At 41.8% G+C, this 27,715-nt stretch overlaps 2 protein-coding genes across 4 annotated transcripts in view; both read right to left on the reverse strand.

The window, feature by feature from the left end:
* The window catches only part of DHX9 (DExH-box helicase 9), a 52,342-nt gene extending 48,569 nt beyond the window's left edge, over positions 1-3,773 (reverse strand). Inside the window, exons 1-2 of the mRNA XM_060295573.1 lie at positions 3,641-3,773; positions 2,191-2,331 (exon numbers count right to left, since the gene is read on the reverse strand). Of these exons, the coding sequence (XP_060151556.1) occupies positions 2,191-2,331; positions 3,641-3,751 (252 nt within the window). The 5' untranslated portion in view covers positions 3,752-3,773. The remainder of the gene's footprint in view (positions 1-2,190; positions 2,332-3,640) is intronic.
* NPL (N-acetylneuraminate pyruvate lyase) overlaps positions 3,651-27,715 on the reverse strand; it is a 49,394-nt gene continuing 25,329 nt past the window's right edge. Inside the window, exons 7-12 of one of the 3 annotated variants that reach the window (XM_030849182.3) lie at positions 26,805-26,897; positions 25,882-26,030; positions 25,703-25,749; positions 23,058-23,142; positions 19,240-19,279; positions 12,503-16,277 (exon numbers count right to left, since the gene is read on the reverse strand). In XM_030849182.3, coding sequence (XP_030705042.1) covers positions 16,093-16,277; positions 19,240-19,279; positions 23,058-23,142; positions 25,703-25,749; positions 25,882-26,030; positions 26,805-26,897 — 599 coding nt within the window. In that variant the 3' untranslated portion in view covers positions 12,503-16,092. Of the gene's footprint in view, positions 3,774-12,502; positions 16,278-19,239; positions 19,280-23,057; positions 23,143-25,702; positions 25,750-25,881; positions 26,031-26,804; positions 26,898-27,715 lie in introns of those variants that run through there. The other 2 variants (XM_060295584.2, XM_060295580.2) reach the window with 2 other exon arrangements.

Here is a 27,715-nt window from a genome sequence, read left to right on the forward strand (position 1 = left end):
GATTTGAGCTATCACTCAAAAGATAGCGTTTGCAGTTTGGGTCCAACTAAATTAATTGCTTAACAACACAATAACAAAATAAATACTCTTTGGAGGAATAACATTATTTAGAGTCTCCACAGCATAGTATTCACAATGCCCAGGATATAATCCAAAATTACTTGACATACAAAGAGGAGAAATCTCAAGAGAAAGCACAATCAACAGAGCCCAAGCTGAGATGGCCCGATGTTAGAATTAGCAGTCAAGGATTTTAAAGCAGCTATTGTAACTATGGTCAGTGACATAAAGGAAATTCAGTCATATTATGAACATATGCTTATAATAAATGAAAAGGTAAGAAATACTATCAGAAAAATGAAATTTGTTAAAAAAAGTGATAATTCTAGAAATGAAAAAACATTTGAAAAAAAAATCACTGATGGACTTAACAGCAAAATGGAACTGAGAAAGCAATCAGTGAACCTGAATACACTGATTATATTCAACATATACTGAACATACATATATATATGAAATCATCTAATCTGAAGAGTAGAGAGAGGATAAAAAGAAGAGAGCCTCCAGGACCTTTGAGATAATATCGGCAAGTTTAACATACACGTAACATAAGAGTCCCAGAAAAAGAAGACCAAAAAATGAGGCAGAAAAAGAATTTTTTTTAATAATAGCCCAAAGCTTCCCAAATTGGGTGAAAGACATAAATTTACAGATTCAAGAATATCAGCAAACCCCAAGCAGGATAAGTACAAAGAAAACCATGCATAGTTATATCACAGTGAAACTGCTAGAAACCAAAGATAAAAAAATGAAAGCAACCAAAGAAAACATTACATATAGGGGGAAATGATTTGATTACTGCTGACTTCTCATCAGACAACAGAACGTTATCTTTAAAGTGCTGAAAGAAAAGAGAACTGGCACCTCAGAATTGTATATCCAGTGAAAATATTCAAGAAAGAAGGTAAAATAAAAATAGTTTTCCATAAAAGAATTAAAGAGAATTTGCCACAGGCAGACCTACACTACAAGAGGGAGGAAGAAGCTACAAGAAACAGTATAGGTCATAACAGATGGAGCAAAGGCCAATAGCTTCAAACATTTGAAAGATATTTGCAACATTCTTCTCATAGCCAGAAAGAGTCTTCAAGGTCATCTTGTCCAACACCTTCATTTTATAGACGGCTCAACCAATCTAATTAAAAATCCTGTAATTATCTAGTGGTACAGTAGACTAGAAAGTAAGACTCAATTTCTGGGTAAAAGCAATGGAAGGAAAAAAACCATGTATTTTTACCTTTATAAGCAAGTCAGAATACAAAAACTCAGTGAAAAGTGTTAAAATTGATAGATTATTCCTAAAGGTTTTATAAAAACTGGGTACTACCTAAGGCATCTACTTAAATCATAATGTGAATCTTTTTATAATATCAACACCACCTGAATTTTTGTGAAAATGCAAGTTTTCGTTTTTTAATTAAATGACAAACTTTATTTCTTAAAAACAGTACTGGAAAGGGGTTTTTGCTGCACACTCCCAATATAATTAAAATGATCATGGTATCAAAAACACAAGAATGATATTCCACTGCACCAAATACTATTTTGTCTCTACCATCTAAGGGAATGTCAATGGGAGGAAATGTATCTTAAAGTGTTACTGATTTTGGGACTTCCCTGGTGGTCCAGTGGTTAAGACTCCAAGATCCCAATGCAGGGGGCCCGGGTTCGATCCCTGGTCAGGGAACTAGATCCCGCATGCCCAACTAAGGATCCTGCATGTTGCAACTAAAGATCCCACGTGCTGCAACTAAGACCCGCACAGCCAATTAATAAATATTTTTAAAAAGTTACTGATTTTTATATTCTGTTTAAAATGTTATCTTTGTAAGTACACAGAATACAACAGGCTCTGAAAAATCAGTTTTGAATGAATGAAATATATAAAACCTTAAGACATACAGATTAAAGGGATCTCCCAAGCCCACAAGTCAGGTACATAATGAGAATAAAATCCAAATCTTCAGGAAATCATCCTAGTTCTCCGAGAAAACAAAATGCCAAGGTTCACTCTGGAACACATTAAAATACTATTTGGAAACAACATTGAAAAATTATCACCCTGGGCCTCCATACATACTGGATTAGCATAACCTTATAACATATGTCTGAGTGCTTGGCCATACTTACCCCAATAGCTGGGACTTCTTCACTCTTTACTTCATTTATTCGAACCAAATAGTTAACAAAGTCTCTGGCAGCATTGCTCTGTGCATCCTTTTTATTGGTGGAATTACCCATGCCAGTGTAATTATATCCTTCCACTCGAACCTTTAACAGTCAAGAAAAAAATACCTTGAGAGACTGACCTGCGTAATTCTGGTATTTAAAAAAATCATAATTCACTAGTCCATTAAGAGACTACAGTTAGCTATTGGAAATATACTCTATAAACACACTGAAAATAACACACAAGAGAATTCACCAGTTGTCTTATTTAAAAAAGCTTAATTCGTGTTGTCTAGTAATAAACTAATCCAAAAACAAGAATGTTAACTTATGTGGCTCAGATATTCTCTTCTCACGTAACAGAATGTTCCAGTCTATGGCCATTACCACCCTGAATGCGCCCAATCTCGTCTCATGTAACAGAATGTTCCACATTAAAATCTGACTTTATAAGACCCAAGAACAAGCTCTCTACTTGTATTTATTTTAAAGTACTCTGACTTGAAGCAATCAACAATTGATCTACTTTCCATGGAAGCAACCTAAATGCCCACTGACAGACGAATGGATAAAGAAGATGTGGTATAAATATACAATGGAATATTACTCAGCCATAAAAAGGAGTGAAATTGGGTCATTTGTAGAGACGTGGATGGATCTAGAGACTGTGATACAGAGTGAAGTAAGTCAGAAAGAGAAAAACAAATATCGCATATTAACACATATATGCAGAACCTAGAAAAATGGTACAGATGAACTGGTTTGCCAGGCAGAAACAGAGACACAGATGTAGAGAACAAACGTATGGACACCAAGGGGGGAAAGTGGGGAAGGGCGTGGTGGCGGTGGGATGAATTGGGAGATTGGGATTGACGTGTATACACTGATGTGTATAAAATGGATAACTAATAAGAACCTGCTGTATAAAAAAATAAAATAAAATAAAATTTTTTTAAAAAAGAATTGATATACTTTCTACTGGAACTAGTAAAACTACAAACCGTTGGTCCAACTTTTCTAATCTGCACTACTGGTACTGTGGAAGCTGTGGAAGCTTCACGTTCTAATTAGAATAATTTACCTATCAGATTGTTTTAAAAGTAATGCTCAGGGAATTCTCTGGAGGTCCAGTGGTTAGGACTCTGCACTATCACTGCCAGGGGGCCCAGGTTTAATCCCTGCTCGGGGACCTAAGATCCCACAAACTGCGTGGTGCAGCCACAAAAAACCCCAAAAACAGTTATGCTCACTTGAAAATGATTCATAATGAAGTAGACATAACAAGCAAGTCACAGTAAAGAAGATTCCCCAACGTACAACACATTAACATTTTCAAACAGAAAACATTGTTCTTTTAATAATAAAATAAGCCTCAAAAGTCACATAAATGTAAACTGTATTTTTTTAGTACCTCACACATGAATTTCTGCCTGTTTTTGTTCCCCACTGCTCTAATTTCATAGGTTGGGGTCATCTTCCTTTTGCCACACCAGGCATACAGAAAATTTTTAACATCACCCATGATTCAAGTGTCTTCTTCAGACCTAAGAAACAAGTTAGTTAAAAACAGCATTATTTATAAGAACAAACACTGGAAATTACCAACCTAGAATTTACTGAAAATCTAGGTTAAGTACAGGATATTCTATCATGCTGCTATTAACACTGCCTATGAAGAAATTTTAATGACATAACTGGAAAGACTACGACATGTTATAAGAAAAAGCAGGATACTAAATTATGATCTGAACTACACAAAAAGTATGCATAGGTAAATCAAGACTGGAAAAGACATATCCCCCCAAGTGTTATCTTCAGGTAACTACAAGTGGTTTTTATCTTTTCTTGAAAGACATTTTATGGAACGTCCTACTTTTTACAAAAGGCACTTTATGTGTTTTAACTAATTTAATCCTTACAACAATGGTAGATAACATTATACACAGTAGATCCTACTATATCATCTTTTTACAGAGGAAGAATCTAGGGCATAGAAAGTTTTAGTAACTTTTCTAAGTTATCCACTGTGGAGGTCTAAATTCAAACCCAAACTACTATATTAAGAAATGGTCATCAATCATTTTATATATAAAGCCAATAGTTTATCCTCATTTGGATTATGTCTCGTAACAGACTGCCCTCAAAGTTGTAGGCAATATGTTAGTAAGTCCAAATACAGCACTTCAACTGGAAACAGTAATCAATTAACTTAAATATCCTGTGCCAAATCTCTCCTTTAGGCCTTGTTATTCATTAAAATTTGAGAATATTATGTCTTTTTGAAGTGCAACATACCTTACTTGTTGGCATTCTCCCTCTACTCCAGATTATAAGATAGCAAAAGATATGGAGCCTGAGTCTGAGTTACAAGCAAGGTATCTGAGAGTAAATTAAGAACCAGAGAAAATATGCTATGAATTTAGTTTGCTGTGATGTGAGAAGAAACCCCACTGCTAGAGCATTGTCTCTGTCTTGTTAATGTGTAGTGCATTTTGTTAGCACCTAAGCCTTGTGTCGTCCAACCTCACCCTAGTATAAAAAATTTATTCTGTAGTCATAGGTTAACCCTGGGGACATTCTATTAATGAAAAGCTGTGGAACGCTGATGATGTCTATCTACAAATTCCAACCATGAATAATTAAAAAACAAGCCCTCAGCGTGAATGAGTAGCATGAAATATGAAGGACTACACTATCAAATTCCTTCCTCCCTCGGTAGTCTCTTCTAACTCCATAGTATTAAATATCAACTATATGCTAATGATGCCCAAATATATATTGAAAGTTCAGTCTTTTCTCTTTAAGCTCCAAAATGAAGCTCATCCAACTGCAGCACTAACGGACCCATCTGAATGCTAACTTGGGATCTCAAACCTGTTCCTCTTCCCGCCAATCCCAGTGTTCCCATCTCCCTAAATGGCACCTCCATCCACCAAGTTACTCACATCACCATGTGGGAATTTCCCAGTCCCTCAAGATCCTCCATAGCTATCCCTTGTAGAGCCCTTATTATGTGCCAGTCGGTATCCTTAAAGGAGCATCTATGTGAACTTTTTTACTTAACCCTTACAACACTGTATAGATAAACATCACTATTATTCCCTTTTTACAGGTGAGTAAACTGAGCCAAAGAATAACCTGCCCCGGGAGACAGAGCTCCTAACTGGGGGACCCAGAATTCCAAGCCAGGTAGTCCTGATCTACTACTGATTTACTGCGCACTTCTGCCTCCAAAACATGTCTCCAATCCATTCGCTTCTCTCCCTTCTCCCTGCTACCACTACTGCCCACCTGGAGTACGGCAAGAACGTCCTAAATAATTCCCATTTCCACTCTGGCTACCCCTAAATCCATTCTTCTCTTAAATTCTCACCACACCCCAATCACATGGCCTTCTTTCAGTTTCTTTCCAATCCCTGCCAGTAAACACTAACTAATCTCTTCTGCCTCTGCAGCTCTGCTTTTCCTCCGCGTCTTCATAGCTGACGCATTCTCCGCCCGATGGCCGAGATATCGGCTCAGAGGTCTGCCTCTTCCGAAAAGCCTGCCCTCGCCACCCTATCTAAAGTAGCTCCCTCCCTTTACACTAATTCCTCATGATCTTTTTACCGAAACCTGCAGACATTTGTTTCCCTACTGCCACCCCCGCGCCACGACCGCAACCTCTGGGAGGGAAGGGCAAGGACTGCGCCTAACCTGTTTACTCTGTCCACAGCACCCGCAGGACAGCACCCAGTATTTGTGGCATGGGCCCTAGGCGTGGGTGGCGCCTCGACGGGCTCACCCTCAGACGATTCACCCCCTTTCACTCTGTGGTGACAGCGCCACCGCCGCGAGCAACGCGGAGGAGGAAGTGGGGTCTGATTGCTCCGGAGCCGGGACCGTGACCAGCTGCGCGGAGAACCGGGCGCCACCTCGCGGCCCCGAACAGCGCAAGCGCGGCGCGGCCAGCAGCACGCAACGCGCAATCCGGGAACCCGGCGGGTCGGCTCCCCTCCCCCTCCCCGCCCCCGCCGCCCGCGCCTGGCAACAAAGCCAGGCGGCAGAGCCGCGGGGCCCAACGAGTGACAAGGACGTCCTTCCCTTACCGGTGTCCGCTTCCTGGTACCCGAGAGCACAGGCCTCTTAGGACCGTCCGTGGCTTCGGCCTTAGCAACGGACACACAGCGAACGCAAACCCACACGCACGGAGTCAGAGGCAGCAGCGGCGGCGGCGAAATGGCTCCGGTCGCGGCGCCAAGGAGGGCGGGGTCAGTGCGCTAAGCATGCGCAGAAAGCGAGCCTGGGACAAAGGGCGCCTAGGGGAGGGGCGGGGCTGCAGCTACCAAGCTGCTGGTAGAGTCTCGTCGGCTGGGAGATCCGCTGCGCCTGGCCCCGGGCGCCCCAGCCCTGCTTCTTCCTGTAGTGCAATACCTACTTTTGAAAGTTTTTTGCGAGTTGGGGACCTGTAGCATTTTAATGCAGCAAAATGTTTTGCAGCTTCTGTCATAGGGACCTGTGATAGATGAGGTGCCCTTCGAAGACAGAACTGGAAATCTCAGGTGCTAACTTTATAAGGTTGTTGAGGCAATTGAATAGGATGGCATGTGAAGGGAGCTTATCATGTGTATGTGGCACACAATAGGTGTTCAGTAGGTGGTGGTGGAGTAAGTCAGATACTCTAACGTGAACGTCTCCTGAAAGACATAAGCTCAGTGAAGGCAGGAACCCTGCCTGGCTAGCTCGCTGCAGTGCTTGGTACATCCAGTGCTCAGTAAAAACTAGTTTAATGAATAGACAAAAACTGCAAGGTTGTTTTTGCTCACATTGGATAGCCTCTTGTCTTCAGTCTTTGGAATAAACTGGATTCTTAACGATTGTAGTAGTCACTTAAGTTTTTGAACTCTAGTGCTTCCCACGGAGGCAACAATACAAAATATTTCACCTGGGGTTGTTCCACAGAATCCAGGCTAATAAATTATCAGGCCCCATCACACCTATCATCCTCATATTTCACCTCTTTCACTACGTTTTTTCCCAACTCTTCTAGCTTACTGTGATTAATCCCTTTAAAACTCTGCTGCTCCCATGATCAGAATAACACAGCATTCTCGAGCATTACTCATTCTTTTATTTTCTCCATGTGTTTGCTCTCTTCAAATAGGAACAAAATCATTCGGGGAAACACGTTAATCTTTTGTTTCTTTGTCCCCTTCCAGGGTGCTTAAAGCAGCAGGTTTTTTTTTTTTTTTTTTTTACGGTACGCGGGCCTCTCACTGTTGTGCCCTTTCCCGTTGCGGAGCACAGGCTCCGGACGCGCAGGCTCAGCGGCCACGGCTCGCGGGCCCAGCCGCTCCGCGGCATGTGGGATCTTCCCGGACCGGGGCACGAACCCATGTCCCCTGCATGGGCAGGCGGACTCTCAACAACTGCGCCACCAGGGAAGCCCCAGGTTTTTTTTTTTTTTTTATGATAAGTGAAACCCAACTAGCATAAGTGAATTGCAAGTGTTTTGTAGCAGATAATGAACACAGCATTTTTATTACCAACTTTTTGAATTCATTGTCTGGTAGACTGATTATATGTTTCATTATTTTTTCTGGGGTTTTCTGTTGCTCTTTCAATTGAGAGTGTAAGGTCGGATCTTAACAAACGGCACCGCGAAACAGAGGAAAGCTTCAAGTGAGCTTTATTAGGGAGCGCTCCCGGGCGAGGTTCACTGGTCCGAGAGAAAGGGGCCAGAGAAGTCGCACCCGGGAGAGGGTTGGGCAAGATTTTATAGGGGAAGAAGGGAAAGAGCTGTGGTGAATCTGGGAGGGCGCAGGGTATTCCTTATTTGGTGGTCTTTTCGGGTATCCTGGGGGACCGTTGGTCCCGCCCCTCGAAAGGCGGGAAGGCTGGGCCGGGTTCAAAGTCCCCAGGTCAGTTTCTGGAACTGGGTGGTCCGGAATGTCTCCAGGGCAGTTTCTGGAACTGGGTGGTCCGGAGAATTCGGTCTGATGCAACCTGTGAGTCTGATTGTGTTCCCCTGCCTCGGGCCAGTTGGCCTTAACAGAGAGTAGTTCCTCCGTCTTTTCATTTTACTTAACTTTCTCTGTCTTTATGAATTTAGGTGAAAACAGGTAACTGTTGTAGTCTTGAATAGGTGTTTTTATGTGGGAGCATCCCTATGTAGGCTGTTTGCCCAGTGTCTCTGGTGTGAGGACTGGATTTCATGCGGACACCAGCCACATCTTTTCTCAGGGTGTGCTGGCCACTATCACCTTGATAGGGAGTGTGACTGGTGCTGGAGGAGCTAGAGCCTGTGCACGGTGTGAGGTGGGACTTCCTCTCTGTTCAGTGGCTGTCACCACGCTGTCAGGGGTGGGCTCTGCTCCCAGTTGCTGGAGCGAGAGCCCTGAGGGTCGGACTCAGGCTGGCTTTGTTCTCTTTAAGTGTATGTTTTTACTCCTCCCTGCACTGAAGCCTTTGCCTCAAAGGAGGGGAGTGGTGAAGTAAATGGGGCTCGTGTGCTTACAGATGTTCAATGTGCTGCCTTTGTAGGCATCTACTGCTCTGCTCAGAAGCAGCCCAAAGTCATGTCTTTTCCCCAGTTGTGGCCATCCCACATCTAATGCAAAGTTACGGTATGGAGTGGTTGGGGCCAGCGCATTCACCAGGCTGGGACTGAGGGTCATAGTGGTTTAAGTGGCTGGGCTGCCATGAGAAGTCTGGACTGCTTCTGTGGTGCTGTTTGAGTGAGTGCCAACAATGGCCACTGCTGCCCCTCCTGGACCACACCTCAGGCCCCTGGGTTACCTAGGCATCCCTAGATCAAGTCTTTTCCCAGGTCCTGGCTGCCCTAGGTCCATTGCCAAGCTGTGGTGTGGAATAAGTGGGGCCAGGGTGTTCTCTTAGCTCAGACTGGGGAGCATAGCAAGGAGGCAGCCGCTAGGGCAGACCCCTCTCCACCGTGTCTGATGGCAAACCAGCACCTGCACACTCCTCACAAGTGGAGTCTAGGCTCCTCCAGCCTTTTTATCTGTCCCAGTGGTCCTCCAAGCAGCCAAAGGGGCTTATCCTTCTGCGTAGGACCCCAGGACTCGAATGCCCAGTGTGTGGCTCAACCTGATCACTCCTCAGGGCTAGTGTCCACCTGTGCGATATCCCTTTTCCTTAGTCCCCTCCCAAAGTCACAGGTCTCCACCCGATGCCTTTCTTCCCATCCTACTGTAACAGGGAAGACCCAACCCTGACTCTATGTTGGATCTGCTTCTTTATTTATTATTATTATTATTTTATTTTTTGCAGTACACGGGCCTCTCACTCTTGTGGCCTCTCCCGTTGCGGAGCACAGGCTCCGGATGCACAGGCTCAGCGGCCATGGCTCATGGGCCTAGCCACTCCGCAGCATGTGGGATCCTCCCGGACTGGGCACGAACCCGTGTCCCCTGCATCAGCAGGCTGAGCCACCCGGGAAGCCCTGCTTCTTTACTTTAACGTTTGCTTTTTGTTGCTAATTGTTCACTAAAAGGATACTATCTATACAATGGCCTGCCTCAGGGAACCCTGCCCCTCTGCCTGAATGTTAAAACAAAGTGCCTTTGTTCAGGGAAACATCCCGACCCTGTCCACCTGTGAATGGCTGCTAGAAAGAAGAAATTAACACATCCCCTCCCCTAGGCTGGCCATTCCAGGGGATATTTGCAAAATTTGTGGCCTTTATACTTTACTTCCTCACCTCCTCCCCCTCTCTGTTCTATAAAAGAAACTGGCATCCAGACCCTGATAAGATGGTTTTTTGAGACACTAGTCAGCCATCTTCTTGGTCTGCCTCAGCACCTCATCTCCCGATTTATTGCCGTGTCGTGCGACAAGCAGAGCGAGCTTGGACTCGGTAACACTACCTGATTACATGGGAATCTTTCTTGCAGCCTTAGTTGCACAGGAGTTCTTCTGCCAGTTTCCGGTTAGTTTTCTGTGAGACTTTTTCCACACGTAGATGTGTTTTTGATGTATTTATAGGGGAAGGTAAGCTCCACATCCTCTTACTCTGCCATCTTGATCCTCATCCCATGGTGGGAGTATCTAACCATAGAAATAGGCAAATGCTACAAGTCTGGGCCCTTTCTCCCACATCCTCTGCCAGAGCCAGTTGTTAACCATTTACCAGCTCACCACTGGCCCTGGTCTGGGCAGGTCCTTCAGCTGCCCTGGGTTTAGTCTTCCCTTCCCTTGAGCCAGGGGTGGGGTGGATGCTGGTCTTCCAGCTCCAGCCTCCTGCCCTGCAGCTTGGGAAGTCGATGGTGAGTTGTGCTGCTTCTGAGCTGCCCTAGGGTCTGTGTCCCGAGCAACAAGGTGGTTGGGAATGGAACCTACATAGTACCCAACTGCTGAGGTTCCAGGGCTTTCCACGCTTCAAAGAGGACTTCAGCGGTGGCTGGGAGACCCTGGCCCTTTGGGACTGGTGACATTTGCCAGCTGCCCATTTTCCTCTGAGCTTTGCATTCTCCTCTAAGGATAAGACTCCTGAAGCAAATCTCTGAGCATCACCACCCCTCACATTTGAGGACTTTGGAGTTCCTCCGAGCACAGCTCTGCTCTCTTGTCTCCGATCAGTCCATCTCAGACTCCTATGCAACTTCCTCTGTAAGCACACCAAATGCCAATCATGCCTTCTGTTCTTAGCACTCTATATATGCTCTGCCTGGACAATCTTATTCTTCCCATGGTTTCAACTACTATCTATGTGTTGATACCCTCTAAACCTCTATCTCCTATCCAAACCTTTTGAACTCCAGATCAATATACATAAACGCTTGGTGGGCCTCTCTACATGATGTCCCACAGGCTTTGATTCCTGGGTGTCAATTCTGTTTCTTTTATTATTGTGGTAGGCAACCTTCAACATGGCCAACAATGATCCTCTCCTCCTGGAATTCATTCCCTGTGTAGTCCCATCCTACATTGTCCTAGGGTTGTCCTTTTTGACTAATAGCATACAGAAGGGGATGGTAGGTTACTTCTGAGATTGCTTTAAAAGACTGTGGCTTCTACTTTGAGCTCACTTGTGTGCCATCTCTCTCTCTCTCGTGGATCTCTCTCTCAGATCTCCCTTTCTGGGCGAAGGAAGCTGCCATAATGTTGTGAGAAACTGAAGCCTCTGGCCAAGAGCCAGCAAGGAACAGAGGCCTGCCCACAACTACAGGTAAGTGAATCTAGAAGCAGGTTCTCCAGCTCCAATTGAACCTTGAGATGAGTAAAGCTCTAACCGATAGCTTGACTGCAACCTTCTGACAAACTCTGTGCCACAACCACCCAGTTAAGCTGCTCCTCGTTCCCAACCCTCAGAAATTGTGTGAATTCATAAATGTTTCCAGGTTTAAGCTGCTAAGTTTAGGGGTGATTTGTTACATGAAATAAAGAACAAATGCAAGTACAATCGTCCCTCAGTATCCACAGGGGATTGGTCCCAGGACCCTTGCAGATACCAAAATACACAGATGCTCAAGTTCCTTAAATAAAATGGCATAGTGTTTGCATATAACCTATAGGATATCCTCCTGTATACTTTAAATCATCTCTAAATTTCTTATAATACCTACAATGTAAATGTTATGTAAATAGTTACCAGTATGAGGCATATTCAAGTTTTGCTTTTTGGAACCTTTTGGAATTTTTTTTTTTTTTTTAAATATTTTCCTTCTGTAGTTGGTTGAATCCTTGGATGTGGAACCCGTGCATACAGAGGGCCAACTGTATCTTCCATGTCTAGGTTCTGTTGATTCTTTCTAAATATTTTTCGTTCCATTCCCTCCCCTCCATCCCTGCTGCCACTTCCTTAGTGGCTCCACCATTGGTTACCTATCACAATAGGCCACCTAACGGTTTACCTGTTCCCAGTCTGTCTTCCAATCTACTCATCACACTGCTTCAAGAGTGTCATTTTTAAAACAAAAAGTCATGTCACATACCTTCCTATCCCATACACACATAAATACTTCAAATCTTGCAATGATGATGACTTTTCATCTATGCCTCTTTGACCTGCTTGTTCCTCTGAAATCACTTAGCAAAAGTCATTCTCTCATTTTGTTTGTTCCAAATAGTGATACATGGATCATTCAAGAACCCACAGATATTTTCCATTCCCCATCCTCTGCTGTTAGAAGCACAGTCAGAAATTCCCAACCTACGAAAAAATCTGAGGGTGGCACTATGATCTGGACTCCAGTAATAATAAATGCAAATTTCAATTCTTGGGTTTCATATCATTTTCGACTTTATTTTGGCACCTATTGAGTTAAAAGGTTTAGCAGCAATGTAATGCTTCTCTCTGTTGTATAAAGAACATACACTGAATGCCTTGGATAGCTATAAAAACTAACAATAACTAACACTTCACTGTGCCTAAGATGTGCCAGACACTATTCTGAGACCTTCTTCATATGTGTAATCCTCATAATAACCCCAGAAGATAGATATTATAATTCTCATGCTATCAATGAGATAAATGAACGGCTGAGAAGTTAAATAACATGTTGTAGGGACTTCCCTGGTGGCGCAGTGGTTAAGAATCCACCTGCCAATGCAGGGAACACGGGTTCGTGCCCTGGTCCAGGAAGATCCCACAGGCTGCGGAGCAACTAAGCCTGTGAGCCACGACTACTGAGCCCATGTGCCACAACTACTGAGCCTGCGTGCCTAGAGCCCGTGCTCCACAACAAGAGAAGCCAAGGCAATGAGAAGCCCGTGCACCGCAATGAAGAGTAGCCCCCACTCGACACAACTAGAGAAAGCTCCCGAGCAGCAACAAAGCCCCAACTCAGCCCAAAGTAAATGAAATAAAATAATAAAATAAATAAATTTATATTTAAAAACATAACACTGTAGTCACACAGATAGTAAGTGGTGGAGCTGGGACTTGAACCCACACAGCCTGAGGTCAGACATAGAAGCATAAGGCCAACCCTGCCTCCCACAAAACCATGTTATACTGTTTTCCATTTCATACTATATTGAACCCAACTCTCTACTACTCCTTGGACTGAAATCTTATGGATAACACTGGCTAAGAGGTGCTGTTGGACTCAGTAACAAAACCAGTCCCTGAAATCACTTTGACCTTCCAACCATCTCCAATGAACTAATCTCAGATTTCCACTTTGGAAAAGGTGTTAAAAATCAGCTTTTAGTACTGTGATAAATAAGGTATTTCACATCATTACTGTAGTTTTGACATTAAATGCTAAATTCAAAGATAACAATAAATTCATAATATTCCAAAATTTTACTTTTGTTTAAAGGCATTATTAGCAACCCACTGCTGTATAACATTCATTTGTTTCTTTCTTTTTTTAAAAAAAAAAAAAAAACCTGGAAGTTTTCTAATGGTTTTCCTTCCTCTAGAAGGCCAACACAAACAAATTAGTGTGATGTGACTTGCATTTAGGTGCACTCTGCACAGGCTTCCCAGTGACGTTGCTAAACACCTTTCCCTATTTTCCATTTATACCTTCTTCAAGATGTGTTAAAGTGTTGTTTACTAAGGGACCCTAAACAGAGGGTATCCACTCCTGAGCTTCTGGCACATCCATATGTTCAAACTCATCCAGGTAACCAGATGGCTAAGGGAACCACTAAAGAAATGAAATACGTTCTGGGCCAACTTGTTGGCCTGAATTCTCCTGACTCCATTTTGAAAGCTGCTAAAACTATATGAGCACTATAGTGGTGGTGAAAGTCATGATTCCTGTTCATCATCCAAAACTTTGGGGAAAAAATGGAGAAAAAAGTGATCTGCAGCTACTCATAAACTGTCAGGTATCACCTGTAAAATATATTGGACTGTTATACTCTTGATTCTCTGTGGAAGTGTACTCCTGAAGACAACTTCACTCTGAAATGTCATTGGCAGAAAAATTCAGTAGATTATCATCAAAAGCAAACTGTAAAAAACCACTAATGACACTGTACGTATTAAATTGTAGAATGGTTTTCTCTTTTGTGCTTCCCTGATTGGTTGCACTGGGTCTTAGTTGCAGCAGGCCAGCTCCTTATTTGTGGCTCACAGCCTCCTTAGTTGCGGCATGCATGTGGGATCCAGTTCCCAGACCAGGGATTGAACCCAGGCCCCCCGCACTGGGAGCATGGAGTCCCAAACGCTGCGCCACCAGAGAAGTCCCTTGTTTCTACGGAGTTGGATGTTAAAATACATAGAGCTAAACTCAGCCCTTGGTCATTTTGTTTAACTAACTTTGTGTTCACAAGATCTCATTAATCATGTTAAAAGCCCTCCAAGCACTAATTTCAGAAGAGCAAAAAAAAGAAAAGCGGAGTTCATTGCTTAGTGGATATCCAATATTTATCTTCACTGAAAAATTAATTTGGCTTTAGTATCATTAAGTAGGGATATGACATCCTCAGAACCAAAGACTAACAAAAACCTCACTGTTCTTCTTTCAGGAAATTAACGGCTATAGAGAAAAGTTTCAGTGAGGTAGAATGTAAGCTCACATAAGCCACCGTGGTTCAATTTCTAATTCAGACACCTTACTCCTAAAGGTGAGAGAAATAGGAGAAAACAGTGTGTTTTATTCCTGGGCAAAAAAGGAGTGAGGAGATATAAAGAGAAGGGTAGCAAAGATAATTAAATCCACTGATCATTTCAAATTCTCATTTTGCAAACATTTTCTTTTTAATTTTTAAAAATTAAAAAATAGAGTAAACTGATATGAATTTCAAATACTTTTCCTCTGCCAATGAGCAGACTAATTAGATAAGAAACAAAATAAAATCTTAGGTAGTTATTAGACTGGATAGTCCAGTTTAAAATCACTAAGGATTGACCATCAGTACACTTTGTCACTGGAAGGCAGGTACCAGGGTTTGTTAGAGAGGAGACTGAGCAGCCAGTTATATAGTCCAGAAAAAGAAAAAAGTAAAGAAGGTGTGTAGAGAAAGTTAAAGTTAAATCTTTAGGTCCTCCCTAAATCTCTTATCACTGAAAAGTGACTGTGTGAAAATGTGACTGGGAAATAACAGTAAGTAGCCCCTGGGCTCACGGCAGAAGGGATGCTGGCTTTCATTTCCAATAATTCAGGGCACTGCTGAGGGACACTTTCTTCTCAGTGAGGAAAGGGGAAGTTTGTGGTGCCCAGAGCAGAGAGCTCTTTGAAACTTTGAGAAGTTCTCTATAGCAACAATTAGAGACTTGAATTCATCTTTGGGGAAGGCCTTTTCTTTGTTATGTGAAAACCACCCTAATGGCCCTTTAGTTATAGTAACTGAAGCAAGTCTTCACCTAACCCAATGTTTTTGGGGAAAACTGCGACATCGCAATTAATCTGAAAGCAGATATTCTAGAGTTAGACTGAGCAGCCAAGTGAACTGGTTTGTTAACAGTTGTGCATAGTTGAGTCTCACTGTAATTTGGCATTAAAGTTAGCATGTCTGCCTAAATGCAATAGCTCAGAGTTGTCCTAGATTCCAAATGAATATTTATTAAAATGAAAGTACATTATGGTGGTTTAAAATTAGAAAACTTTAAAATAGGATTAACAACCAGAAATCAAGATAATGGGAGCTCCCAAAGGCAGATGGAATTAATCAATTACAATTTTCCTCTTGATTCCATATTATCCATTTATGCAAAAACTTCTCCACCAAAATTCTGTGACATATTGAATGACTTAGGGCTCATAACTCCTTTTAGAGTTTTTGCCCCATCATAAATTAAAACTTTTAAAAGATCATAGTAGGTATTTAAATACTTGTTGATTGATGCAAGATTTCATTTGCTAGGAAAGTTTAGTTCAAACTCATCTAAAAAGTTTTTGAGAAATGAATGCAGTACTCAAAGTGGATTATATCTCAACGTACACACCCTGATATGATAGAGAGGCACTAGCTACAAGCTTCCAAGTTTCCATCCTTTAAATCAGTGAAAGAAAGGAAATCTAGGCTTTTCAGTTTAGCTTCTGCATTATCAGTAAATTCCCTAGAGGCTTTCTGTAGTGGAAGCCGGGGTGGGCCCATTGGAATCCCAGAGACAAGAGTCATGATGGCTTTGGTCTGCGACACTCCAAAACCTAGACAGGAAAATATAAATGAGGAAACATGGCTGGCACTGTCCACTTTGCCACAAACACTCGAAAGAAGAGATCATATTCTTACAGTGATTACTATAACAGGATAAAGTGGAACTAAAAGATGGGAACATTTCTTGTCAATATGGCAGACTGAGCAGATGTAGGAAATCCCTATTCCTGCTTTAAACATATAGAAATGCTGGAAACTTTTGAACAAATTGACAAACTGTAAAACAAAACAAAGTGAGACTCAAAGTCAACCTCAGAAGCAAGAAGGAGGAACGAGAAGTATCAGGAATAAAGAGGTCAGAGTAGTAAGGAGTTGCTGAAGCCAGTGGTCCATGAGGATAATCTGATTCAGGGATACACTGTTGTGGATTGAATGATGTAGGACTTGGTCACTAGGTCACAATTTAGTTCAAACAAATCTAAGAAGTACCTGAGAAATGCACTATTTAAGGTAGTTTATGACTCAATGCTGCTGTTTTAGACTAGGGCAGGAATGCAAGATGAAGCCTTGAGTCTGTACACAGCAAAGAGCTGGAATTAAACTCCCCATATAAAACTGGTAGCCAGCCTTCTATGAAAAGAAATAGAAAAAAAAAACTGGCCCACTGGTATGAGAGGCAAGGAAGCATGACTTCTGCCAGGGTGTGGAAGGAAAAAAATCATATAAATGAAATCCCAAGACTGTGCCATAGATGAATGCTGGATCCGTATTTGCATTCTGTGCTTGGTACAGGAACCATACTAAGAAATATACCTAAAGACTGGTTAGAACTGATGAAACTATAGTGTCCTAGCAGAGGCAAATGTAAAATCATTTGATGGGACAACTCACAACCTAGAGTACGATGGATTCTCCAGAAAACAGCTGTCTCTGAAGATGAAATCAGAGTTAAAAATTACAAAGCACACAAGGAAAAAGAAGCTGCATGAGAGACAGCAAATGCACAACTGACAAATTTTACATCCTGAGAAAAGATGATACAAAATTCTGAAAGAGGCTTCACAGAGATAAACGTAAGAATAGAAGCCATAGGCTAAGAGAAGGGCATATAAATAAAGAACAGGAAGATCTGGAAGAAAAAGCCAAAAAGAAATGCTGGAAATTAAAAATATATAATCAGTAAAACTAACCAGTCGAAAACATAGCTAAAGATAGAATTAGTGATTTTGAAGGTAGATCTAAGGAAGTAATCCAGAATATAGCACAGGAAGATATTTGTTTTCTTAACTGGCTATTGCTCTCGGATCAAAGGTATGAGAAGTAACTTTCTTTTACTAAGGTAATTTGGTTACAGTAACAATTGAGCATTGGGAAGAAAAATACTAGCTTGCCTAAATATATAGAATATATTTTGCTAAATGCAAAATGGCCCTCCTAGGCTTATTATGAATGGTGGAAGACTGAGAGCTACCTTCATGATAAGGCTTTATCATGTTTACTAAGATTAAGTCTCTCTTATATACAATGGAATATTACTCAGCCATAAAAAAATGAAATCTTGCTGTTTGTGACAACACAGATGGACCTAGAGGGTATTATGCTAAGTGAAATAAGTCAGACAGAAAAAGACAAATACTGTATGATTTCACTTATATGTGGAATCTAAAAAACAAAAAATGAACAAACATAATAAAACAGAAACAGGGTTATACAGTGCCGCATGTCAGTTTTATCTCAAAAAAACTGAAAGAAAAAAAAAAGTCTTTCTTTGACTAAACCATGAAAACTCCAACCCCCAAGGAAGTCTGAAACGAGCTCTTTAAAGATATGTTCTTTTAGATCATAAAAACTGTCTTCAAGAGGCCTCTTTTAAAATGCCAAAAATCTGGCAAAAGAGTAAATCCTTTCAGCTAATACCTTACAGCTATACTTCACAAAACTACTGCAGAATCACTGCTGGTATGCAAAGTGATCTTACACGTACAGGTAAACTTTTAGTTCTTTAAAAAACTATAGAACTAGTAGTAGTTCAAAATCTACTTTAATGCATTTTAGGAACATATGCTAAACCCACGATTTTGTGAGAAGTATTGCTTGGGACAAGGGAATGATATTAGGTAATAATAGTACTGGTGGTACACAAATAGGACAAAAATCATCAAAGTGGAAAAGCAAATGGGAAGCATTGTCTTTGAAGGATAAAGAGTTGGCTGAAAACCCTGTGAGAATGAGGGGCACAGTACATAATAGGTGCTTAGGGCTTGGGAGGGGTTGCCAGGAAGAGGCAGAAAGGCTCTGAAAGGAAGGTAGGAGGTCTGCCAAGAATAAACCTAAAACTTTTCCTGGACTTGACCCAGGTCCTCAGGAAGGGCCAGTCTCTTGCGGAAGTGGAGTGAATAGTGGCATTTATCATTTGTTATGGGATAAGACTTAGGAGACTGTGGAGAGGTTTCTCTACTCAAATTCACTGTATTTCCCTCAAACTTTACATTGTCATATTATTCAAACCTCCATCCATTTAAGCTTACTTGTGTTAATAAACTCTTTTAAAATTGCAGATACTCTTGGGAGAGCTGTCAGTCATTCACAGTTTAGTAAGATCTGTATTCAAACTGCCTTCCTCTAAACACTTAGGCTTACATCAGCTATAGTGTGGTAGTAGAATTTTAGTGAGCAGAGGCAAGTAAAGGGAGGGAGTGTTGATGGTGTAGGAGAGAAGGGGTTAAAAAAATGGTGTGTGAGCAGAGTGGGGAGGTGAACAAAGTGCTAAGATGGAGGAGAGAGATTTGTAGAAGGTTGCCAAGACCTTCCAACTAGGTTTACTTCACCATTTTATAGGATTGGCCCAGAAAGTTAGTATTAGGAATAAAACTTTGCTTGTAGCTGATTAAAAGGTGTTCTTGTTGAACCCTCAGAGAAAGTGATGAAAGTCCCTCATCACCTTCTCTGAAACGCTCAGAGAAAGTCTATTTCCTTTACACTCTCCAGTAGGAGACAAAGCGGGAAACTTACCTAGTTTGACCACAAAGTTGATAAATCTCTGAATACAAAACTGGAAAGGAACAAACAAATCTATAGTCAGTAATTACTAAACTGTGATAATTTAAAGAATTTAGAGGTCAAATTGCAGAAACCCCAAACTAAAAAGTCCACACACCTTAGTTTTCTGAGGGTCTGTTGGAGTGGAGAACAGACACGTGAGGATGACTGAGATCTACCCAGGATAAGGTAGGATCTTTTCATATATATAAGCTTTTATGAAATGAGCCCATGAAGAAAAGAAGCTCCAATGAAGGAATTGTACAATAGAGAGTTAGGATGGGGAAGGCAACCTTTACCCACCTAGGTTACAGAGGTAAACTTATCAGCTAGTGCAGTTTCCAAACTGGGGTACTCTAACCTCTAGGGTACTTTCCAAGATACCTCAGGGGCACTTGGTCAAGGCTAAGATTTATGGCCATTTCTAGACCCTCAACTTACGTAAGTGCTATTTCTAAAATTGATCAGAATAAGAAGTTGCACATAATGGAGGTGTAGCTTGTCCTTTTATATTTCCCTGCTCACAGTCCTTCTCCTACATTTGAAAAAATAAAGACATACCTCTTATATCACTGCCTTGGGACACCTCTGGGAACCAAATAAAGGAGCAAATCAAAATGTTGGCATTGGCATCCACAAAGAGAGCTGACAGAGTGAGTCCTTTAATTAATGGATAACAAGTCCTCTAAAGAATCATAGGGTTTTCAATTTTTTCCTTTCAACTTTGCTTTTAATGTTGTGATTCAGGTTGTCAGTTGAAAATCATTAAATGATCAAGCATATGACTCAAAAACTGCTCGAAGAACTGAGTGACATTGCTATACCAAAGTTTCTTCCATTCTTATCTACTAATATATATAAACAGGGTATCACAGCACTTATTTCTATAAAAGCAAAAAACAGAAATAGTATTGATGCTGAACTTTAACTCATCCTAGCATTAAAGAATATTCATCCACAAATTCATGAAGCAATTCTTAAAAAAAAAGATTCTCATTCATCTCATCAAGAGATGCATTTTCAATAACATTTTACTTTTATGCTGTTTTAATCAATTGTACACTAGTAATAAAAAAGTCAATGCAGAATAAAATTTTGGTATCAAGCCTTACAAACAGAAATGCACATGTTCTTTTCTTCCCTAACACACAAAGTATGGCACATTACATTCAGAAGTCTCTACTTTGTTGCTTTTTTTAAACTTAATGTATCATGGAGATCTCTCCAGATGTGTGCATATAAAAGTATCTCATCCTTCTAAAGGGCTGTATATAATTCCATTAAATAACTCAAACATAATGTATTTAACCATTTCCTTATGGGTGGATATTTGGGCTGTTTCTATCTTTTGCTAGTATAAACAATGCTATAAGGAATATCTCTGTACATGTGTCATCTCACTTTGTAAATATAACATGGCATTTAAGGCCATGAGAATGATGGACTTCCCTGGTGGCACAGTGGTTAAGAATCTGCCTGTCACTGAAGGGGACACGGGTTCGAGCCCTGGTCCGGGAAGATCCCACATGCCACGGAGCAACTAAGCCCGTGCACCACAACTACTGAGCCCATGTGCCACAACTACTGAAGCCCACACGCCTAGAGCCCGTGCTCTGCAACAAGAGAAGCCGCTGCAGTGAGAAGCCCGTGCACTACAATGAAGAGTAGCTCCCGCTCGCCGCCACAACGAAGACCAACACAGCCAAAAATAAAGTCCATGAGAATGAGTAAGTTTAGCCCTAACTTTTTATTTATCTGTTTCTTCACTTGACTGCAAACTCCTTTAGGGCAGAGACCAGTTTTATTGAAATTATATATTCAGTTCAGCCCATGGTATATTAATAAGTGAGTAAATGAGACCTGCTCACACTTGCTTTCTGTAAGAAAAAACAGAATGTGGTAAACTAAACTGCTTACCAATACTGTTTTGGGTGAGATGATTTATTTGAGTAGGACTAAAAGAAAAAAAAGAAAAAGAGATGGAAATTGAATCAGCCAATAAAAGAAACCACTAAGTGGAAAGGTTCTGTATCAGAGCTGTTTCACAGTTTACTCCATCCTACGATTTTCACATCATTCAGCTCAGAACAGGTTGAAATTTTCAGAAATAATTTTTTCTGGGAAATTTAGGAAAAAGAAAATCATACATGAAAAGAGATGGCAGGGACTTCCCTGGTGGCGCAGTGGTTAATAATCCACCTGCCAATGCAAGGGACACGGACTCAAGCCCTGGTCCGGGAAGATCCCACGTGCCGCAGAGCAACGAAGTCCGTGCACCACAACTACCGAGCCTGCGCTCTAGAGCCCGCGAGCCACAACTACTGAACCCGTATGGCACAGCTACTGAAGCCCGCGTGCCTAGAGCCCGTGCTCCGCAACAAGAGAAGCCCCCGCGATGAGAAGCCCGCGCACTGCAATAAAGAGTAGCCCCCGCTTGTCACAACTAGAGAAAGCCCACGCACAGCAACGAAAACCCAAGGCAGCCAAAGATAAATAAATAAATAAATAAAACTAATTGAGAAAAAAGAAAAGAGATGGCAGAGTCCGCCCAATTCAGACTTCATATCTTAATTTAAACCAAAGTCTTGCCAATGTTTAATCTAGTTGACATAGCTTCCTAAGTCCTTACGCTGTTCCTGCTTTCAGCTTCACCTGGTCTGGGGCTGAATAAAGGTGAATATTAAATAAGCTATTTAAACTTTAAGTTAAGTAGGAAGTAGATTTAGGCTTGCTCAGTGTTCAGGGTTAAAGGGTAGGGATGTATTTAATCACTGCTGGCAACTGCTTCCTCCTGTTCTCTTCTTGGTTGGAGCTCAGGTCACTCCCTCAAACCTCCAGGATGCTTTGCGACTTCTGCTCTGTAATTTCTGATTGCCCTGATGGTGCCCTGTCCTGTTCAAAAGATCCCTTATCTAAACTTACTGGGACTGACCACCTGCTCTGATCTTGCTTATGCCTTTCATTCTCAGTCATTTTCTTGGGACACTCCTCTCAGTCACTTTTATGATCCTGAAAGTTCCTGGGCCTCTCGGCCTCCAGAAGTTTCTCTGTAGTGCCTACCCTATTTCTTTCCACCTTATTCTGTTTACCTAACGTATACACACTACCAGCTGTAGGGCTGGTTCTACCCTTCGGTGAGGCTCTTCCTTCTCTGGACAGCTAGGCTGTCCTCCCTGTAACATTAACAGCAGCCACCATTTCCCCCAGGGGTCTTCCCTGGAACACTTCAGATCCTGCTGCTTTTCTCTTCCTGTTTCAAAGCCAGTGTCTCCTTTTGGATCATCTATTCAGCTCTTGTTTCCTGCCTGGTGAATGTTTTCAGTTCTCAGCACATTTCCAGGGCAAAGAGGACTGACCTGCTCTGACTTTGGATTAAGTCTCCCCTTTGTAGATCACCAGCCTCATAGCTTCCTTATATACTCTGGTGACTCAGGTGTGAAGTTCTCAAGGGGATGGCATGTGGTCATTTCCCCAAAAATCTATCACCATTATTTCACAGTCATAAAAATACTTTGAATGTAGACTAAAAATAAGATCATTTCTAGGAGGAACAGAAAGGAGTCATTCCTGTGTAGGGCCTGTCCTGATGAGACATGCAGGAAACATGGATAATGGGCACACGTTTGGTTTTAAACAAGAAAAAGTAAGAAAAAGAAGGAAAATACAGAAAGAAGCAGCTAGGCAATCTTAAGGAGGGCAGGTGTGGTAGGAATGCTGATGAGAGAAAATAAGAATTCTCAAGTGGGAAAGAAAAAAGGCTATGATTTATATGAAGGGAAAAGAAAGCTTACCTGATGGTTCAGGGCCGAGGAGAAGTCCTTCCGTTCAAAAGCCTCCAACATCTGGTTTGTCTTTTTTCCCAGGTAGTTATAGGTACTGGAAAGAAAACAGCACATCTTCAGGATCAATAACTTAGCGAGAAGGTCCAGCTCCTCAAACCCCTCTAATGCTCAAAAGGGAAAAATCTACCAAGCCTTCCAGAAGTCTATTTTTAGGCCCTAATCTATTAAAGGATCAGGTGTCTTCAGTTCTGAGTTTTCCAGCAACACTAAGCAGTGCAGAGGACGCAGAGAACACCAAAAGGAATAAAGAAAAGGGAGAAAAATAGGAAAAGGGTAAAGTTAGAAAAAAAGTGAAAGACAGAGGTGTATTTGGCAAGGAGTGATTGAGGGCAACACCTGGCCCAGGGCGCACACAGAGGTGCAATGCTAGGTAAGAACTGTGGATAAAATGTAGTATCTGAGGGCTTCCCTGGTGGCGCAGTGGTTGAGAGTCTGCCTGCCAATGCAGAGGACACGGGTTCGAGCCCTGGTCTGGGAAGATCCCACATGCCGCGGAGCAACTGGGCCCGTGAGCCACAACTGCTGAGCGTGCGCGTCTGGAGCTTGTGCTCCGCGACAAGAGAGGCCGCGATAGTGAGAGGCCCGCGCACCGCGATGAAGAGTGGGCCCTGCTCGCCGCAACTAGAGAAAGCCCTCGCACAGCAACGAAGACCCAACACAGCCAAAAATAAATAAATAAAAATTAAAAAAAAAAAATGTAGTATCTGAGGTGGGTCCCAAAAACCCTATGCTGAGGAACTGGGTGAATGTAGCACCACAGTAAAAGGGGCAAATACTAGCAGATTACCTAAATTCTTTGCCAAGTTATATGTTACCCAGAGACTAGTTTCTAGTAATAATATTAATACGGATAATAATAATACAAGGACCATTTATTGACTGTTGTATTCCAGGTGCCTGACATAAACCATGTCTAATCCTCTCAGAGCCCTGTGAGGTAGGTGTGGTTTCCATTTTGCTGTGAAGAAACTATGTCTCAAAGAAGGGCAACAGAGTTGTCGAGAAGCTTGCCATCCCTTCATACTGCTTATTCTATTACATTTCAGAAAAAATGGAGATGAGAATGTTATTTGATATCATAAAATGTTCTTGCTGACTTAAAAAAGAATCTCTAACTCTACCAATAAAGACAAATATCTTAGACTAATCACTGCGTTCTTAGAGAAACCAGCAAGGCAGAAGGTTCTAGAAATTCAGAACAAAGATGTTTCCCCAGTTTCTAATGACTTCTCCTACAGTAACTCAGGATCAGAAAAGAGTTTCATCTTGGTGTACCAGGAACAGAATATTGTTGGTACTTCATAAGTGTAGTCCCTGGAGTCAATACAAGGCATTCTGAGAACGTGAAGTTCACATTATCTTCTCGTAAAAAAGTAGGGAAGAATAAAATATAATCATTGAGATAAGTTACCTGCAGATGTGAAACACCCAAAGTCGCGATATATGCATGAATGTCTAAAGGGTTTCAGAATACTCTAATTTGAATCCCAGGGGTCTCAGATGTATCCTCATTTAGAGAGGAATGTGATCATAATTAAGGAGAAGTGAAGTGTAATCAAATGTACTTCACTTTCAGATTCTGTTGACAGAATAAAAATGCCTAGTATGGGGGCCAGAAAAAAAAAAAAAAAAAAGAATTTCCAAGGTCAGCAGATCCAGGCATTCAGGGTTCCTTGGAGGAAATGGCCTGTAGTGATGATGGATGTTGCAGGCATCCTGGCTCAGTGAACAAACCATTACTTACCATTACATCCAACCCAACTACTCTTCGTCAAAGCCATGCTCACCGAGATATGCTATGAGCATTACTTTGCTTCCCCTGTACTTTTCCCACAGGGAGGAAATACACTTTCAGTTAATGTAAATAGTTCAGTCAATCTGCTTGCAGGCACACTGCTACTGAACTAGGTTAACATGTGCAGTGGACATGCCAAATTGAACGTCCCTAGGCCTTCTGCTGAGTAGACATCAGGCCACTGATTCTACCTTCCTAGCTGCAGCTGACTGGACCTTACATGGACACCTGACTTGGCAGTGCTATCCAGTGATATCCTGAGATGCCCCATTTGGGCCCCATGACTGGCCACATGCATGCTGAAGCAGAGAAAGCCCATCTGGAGAGAAAGGCAAATAAAGGGATGTCCAAAGGACCACAGGTGGAGAACAGTCTGCCTTGGCTGTTGAGAGCTTTGCAGTTTTAGGTTCTCATCTTCTCTGAGACCTCACTGCACCTCCTCCCCTTGGGTTTTATGAAATTTCCCAGTATTTTATAATAACTTACCTTCTTTCACATAAGCTAGTTTGAATGGCTTTCTGTTATTTGTAACCAAATAATTTCTGATAAAGAAGTTCTGTGCATGCTCTCAGCTTCTGTGCCTCACCCCTAACTGCAACAGATGCTTCTTATAAGAGTGACTGAGTCGCTAACAAAGTGCTAAGCCCTAGTTCATTCCTTTTCACTAAGAGAATGTGGCAAAGAAAGGCAATTTCTATCAGAAAAGGTGTACTTGCAAGAAATACAACTGCGCAGGTGATGACTGCCTCTGTGGGGGATTTTACACTAATAAGCATTGGGAAAAATGAGTCCTGCTTACCTGCCCACTGCTCCAGTTGCTCCCATCACCAGAGCACTCAACAGTTGCTGATCAGAAACAGACAGAGAGTGTTAACTTTGATGAAAAAGAGAAGAGAAAAAGATGCTACTATATAAGTGGCTACATCAATTGTTGCAGAGGGAAACTAACCCGCTGGGATATGCCAGGGGGAAACTTACCTCATCCACCCCAAAAAGGAAAGCAAACTGTTGCTGGCGATTCTGATCAACACATTGCCCGAAGTCTAAGAGATCTGTGTCACTGAATTTCAGCCCTTGGAAGGTGGGGATCTTATCCTGAATTCCATCCAACAACTCCTCAGCACGAACTGTTCAAAACAATAAATGTCTCATTCACCGGTACACCCCCAGAAAATAACAGAGGACATCTCATCTAGCGCCACACATCTGCACTGAGCTGCCAGGGGCTGCTCTCAGCTGCAACTGGCTGCAGATTGAACATATTGAACATAATCACTGGCCCTTGCCTCCTAGTTCCTCTGTACTTATCAAATTGTAACCCTAAATCTTCTGTTCCTTGAAGACAATAGATGGATATTTATAAAGCACAACTTCTATTTTTTCTTCTAAGGAAGTTAGAAAGGAATGGCATTTTAAAAACAACCTAATAAATTTCATCTAACTGTAACAATCTTCTTGCTGGAGAAGTATGATAATGATAAAAGAAAACCTAAAAGAAAAGTGAGAAGAGATCGCAGTACCTTCCTGTGTGCCAGGTGCTGAGAACACAGTAGGGTACAAAGTAGACCCAATCCCTGTCTTAGTGGGGCTTACAGGCTATGTCTTCCCACATAAGACGGAGAGGTGTGTGTGACAGACACAAGTTGTCTGCTACAAGTACGTAGGGGTCAACTCGTCTTTCATACTTAAAAATCTTCCATTATAAGGTGGTGTCAATGATTGATAAGGGCTGACTTATTTTTGATAAGAGTGACTTATTTTGGAGCTGTTGGAACCATCTAGTCAACAGTCTTATGCTTTCGTGACACAGGGTGAGGTGGGGTGGAGCCGGGGTTTCTTAGTGAAATAGGATACGATGTAAGAGGTGAAGGTGAAGAAACATGAAAAGAAGCAGTACTTACTCTTTACCCCTGTCAAAGCAGGAATGTGATAGTAGTAAAACGGCAGTGCAGGGGCAGCAGCGGCCACCTCCTTTAGGAAATTAATCAGGACATCTGAAAGAACAGCAGGAAAAGTCATGGTGTGAACAAGTGTAAAACACTGGCTTTCGCCAGTAAAAACTGAACCTTGGGACTTCCCTGTCAGTCCAGTGGTTAAGACTCCACGCTTCCAACGTAGGGAGCATGGGTTTGATCCCTGGTCGGGGAACTAAGATCCCACAGGCCGCGCAGCCAAAAAAAAAACAAAAAAACAAAGAACCGTCTAATGAAATGCAACCATCCTTTTTGGAAGCCAAAAATTCTTGACACTCTTACCATCTCTGAGACTGCTACTGCAATGTCTTTGCAATTCACTTTATTCAAAGTTTTATTTTCCTCTCTGTAGAAAGGCCAAAATAAGAGGATCAGTTTCCTACCATACTAAAGAGCTATTAAAAAACTGGTGCAAATCTTCCCACATATTAAGAGAAGCTCATGAAATACTCTTACAAAAATCAGAAGCCCATCAGGCAGGATCCTTTTCCTCTTACCCAAAAGGGTAAGTGTGGTCAGTGAACAGCAAAGACTTTGCATTAAGATCAGAATAAAGTTGTAACAGTAAATTCTACAACAAAAAGATAAACAACATCTGCTCAAAATGGGAAGTCATAAAAGTAGTGGCACATCTCAACCAGAGTTTGGTACCTTTCCCTTTTGGAGAGAAATTCAGATATATCGGAAGACAGTTCACTCTGGTTTACTGAGGAATTGGGATTTTCTACATCATCCAATTTGAGCTTCAGCAGCAACATTACTACAGATGATAAATAAATCCAGCAGAATTGCTTACATCTGGGGGCCACTGAATAGTGGGAGAGAAGCTTATGAACACA

This window comes from Globicephala melas, chromosome 1 (assembly GCF_963455315.2).
Source record: "Globicephala melas chromosome 1, mGloMel1.2, whole genome shotgun sequence".
Taxonomy (NCBI): domain Eukaryota; kingdom Metazoa; phylum Chordata; class Mammalia; order Artiodactyla; family Delphinidae; genus Globicephala; species Globicephala melas.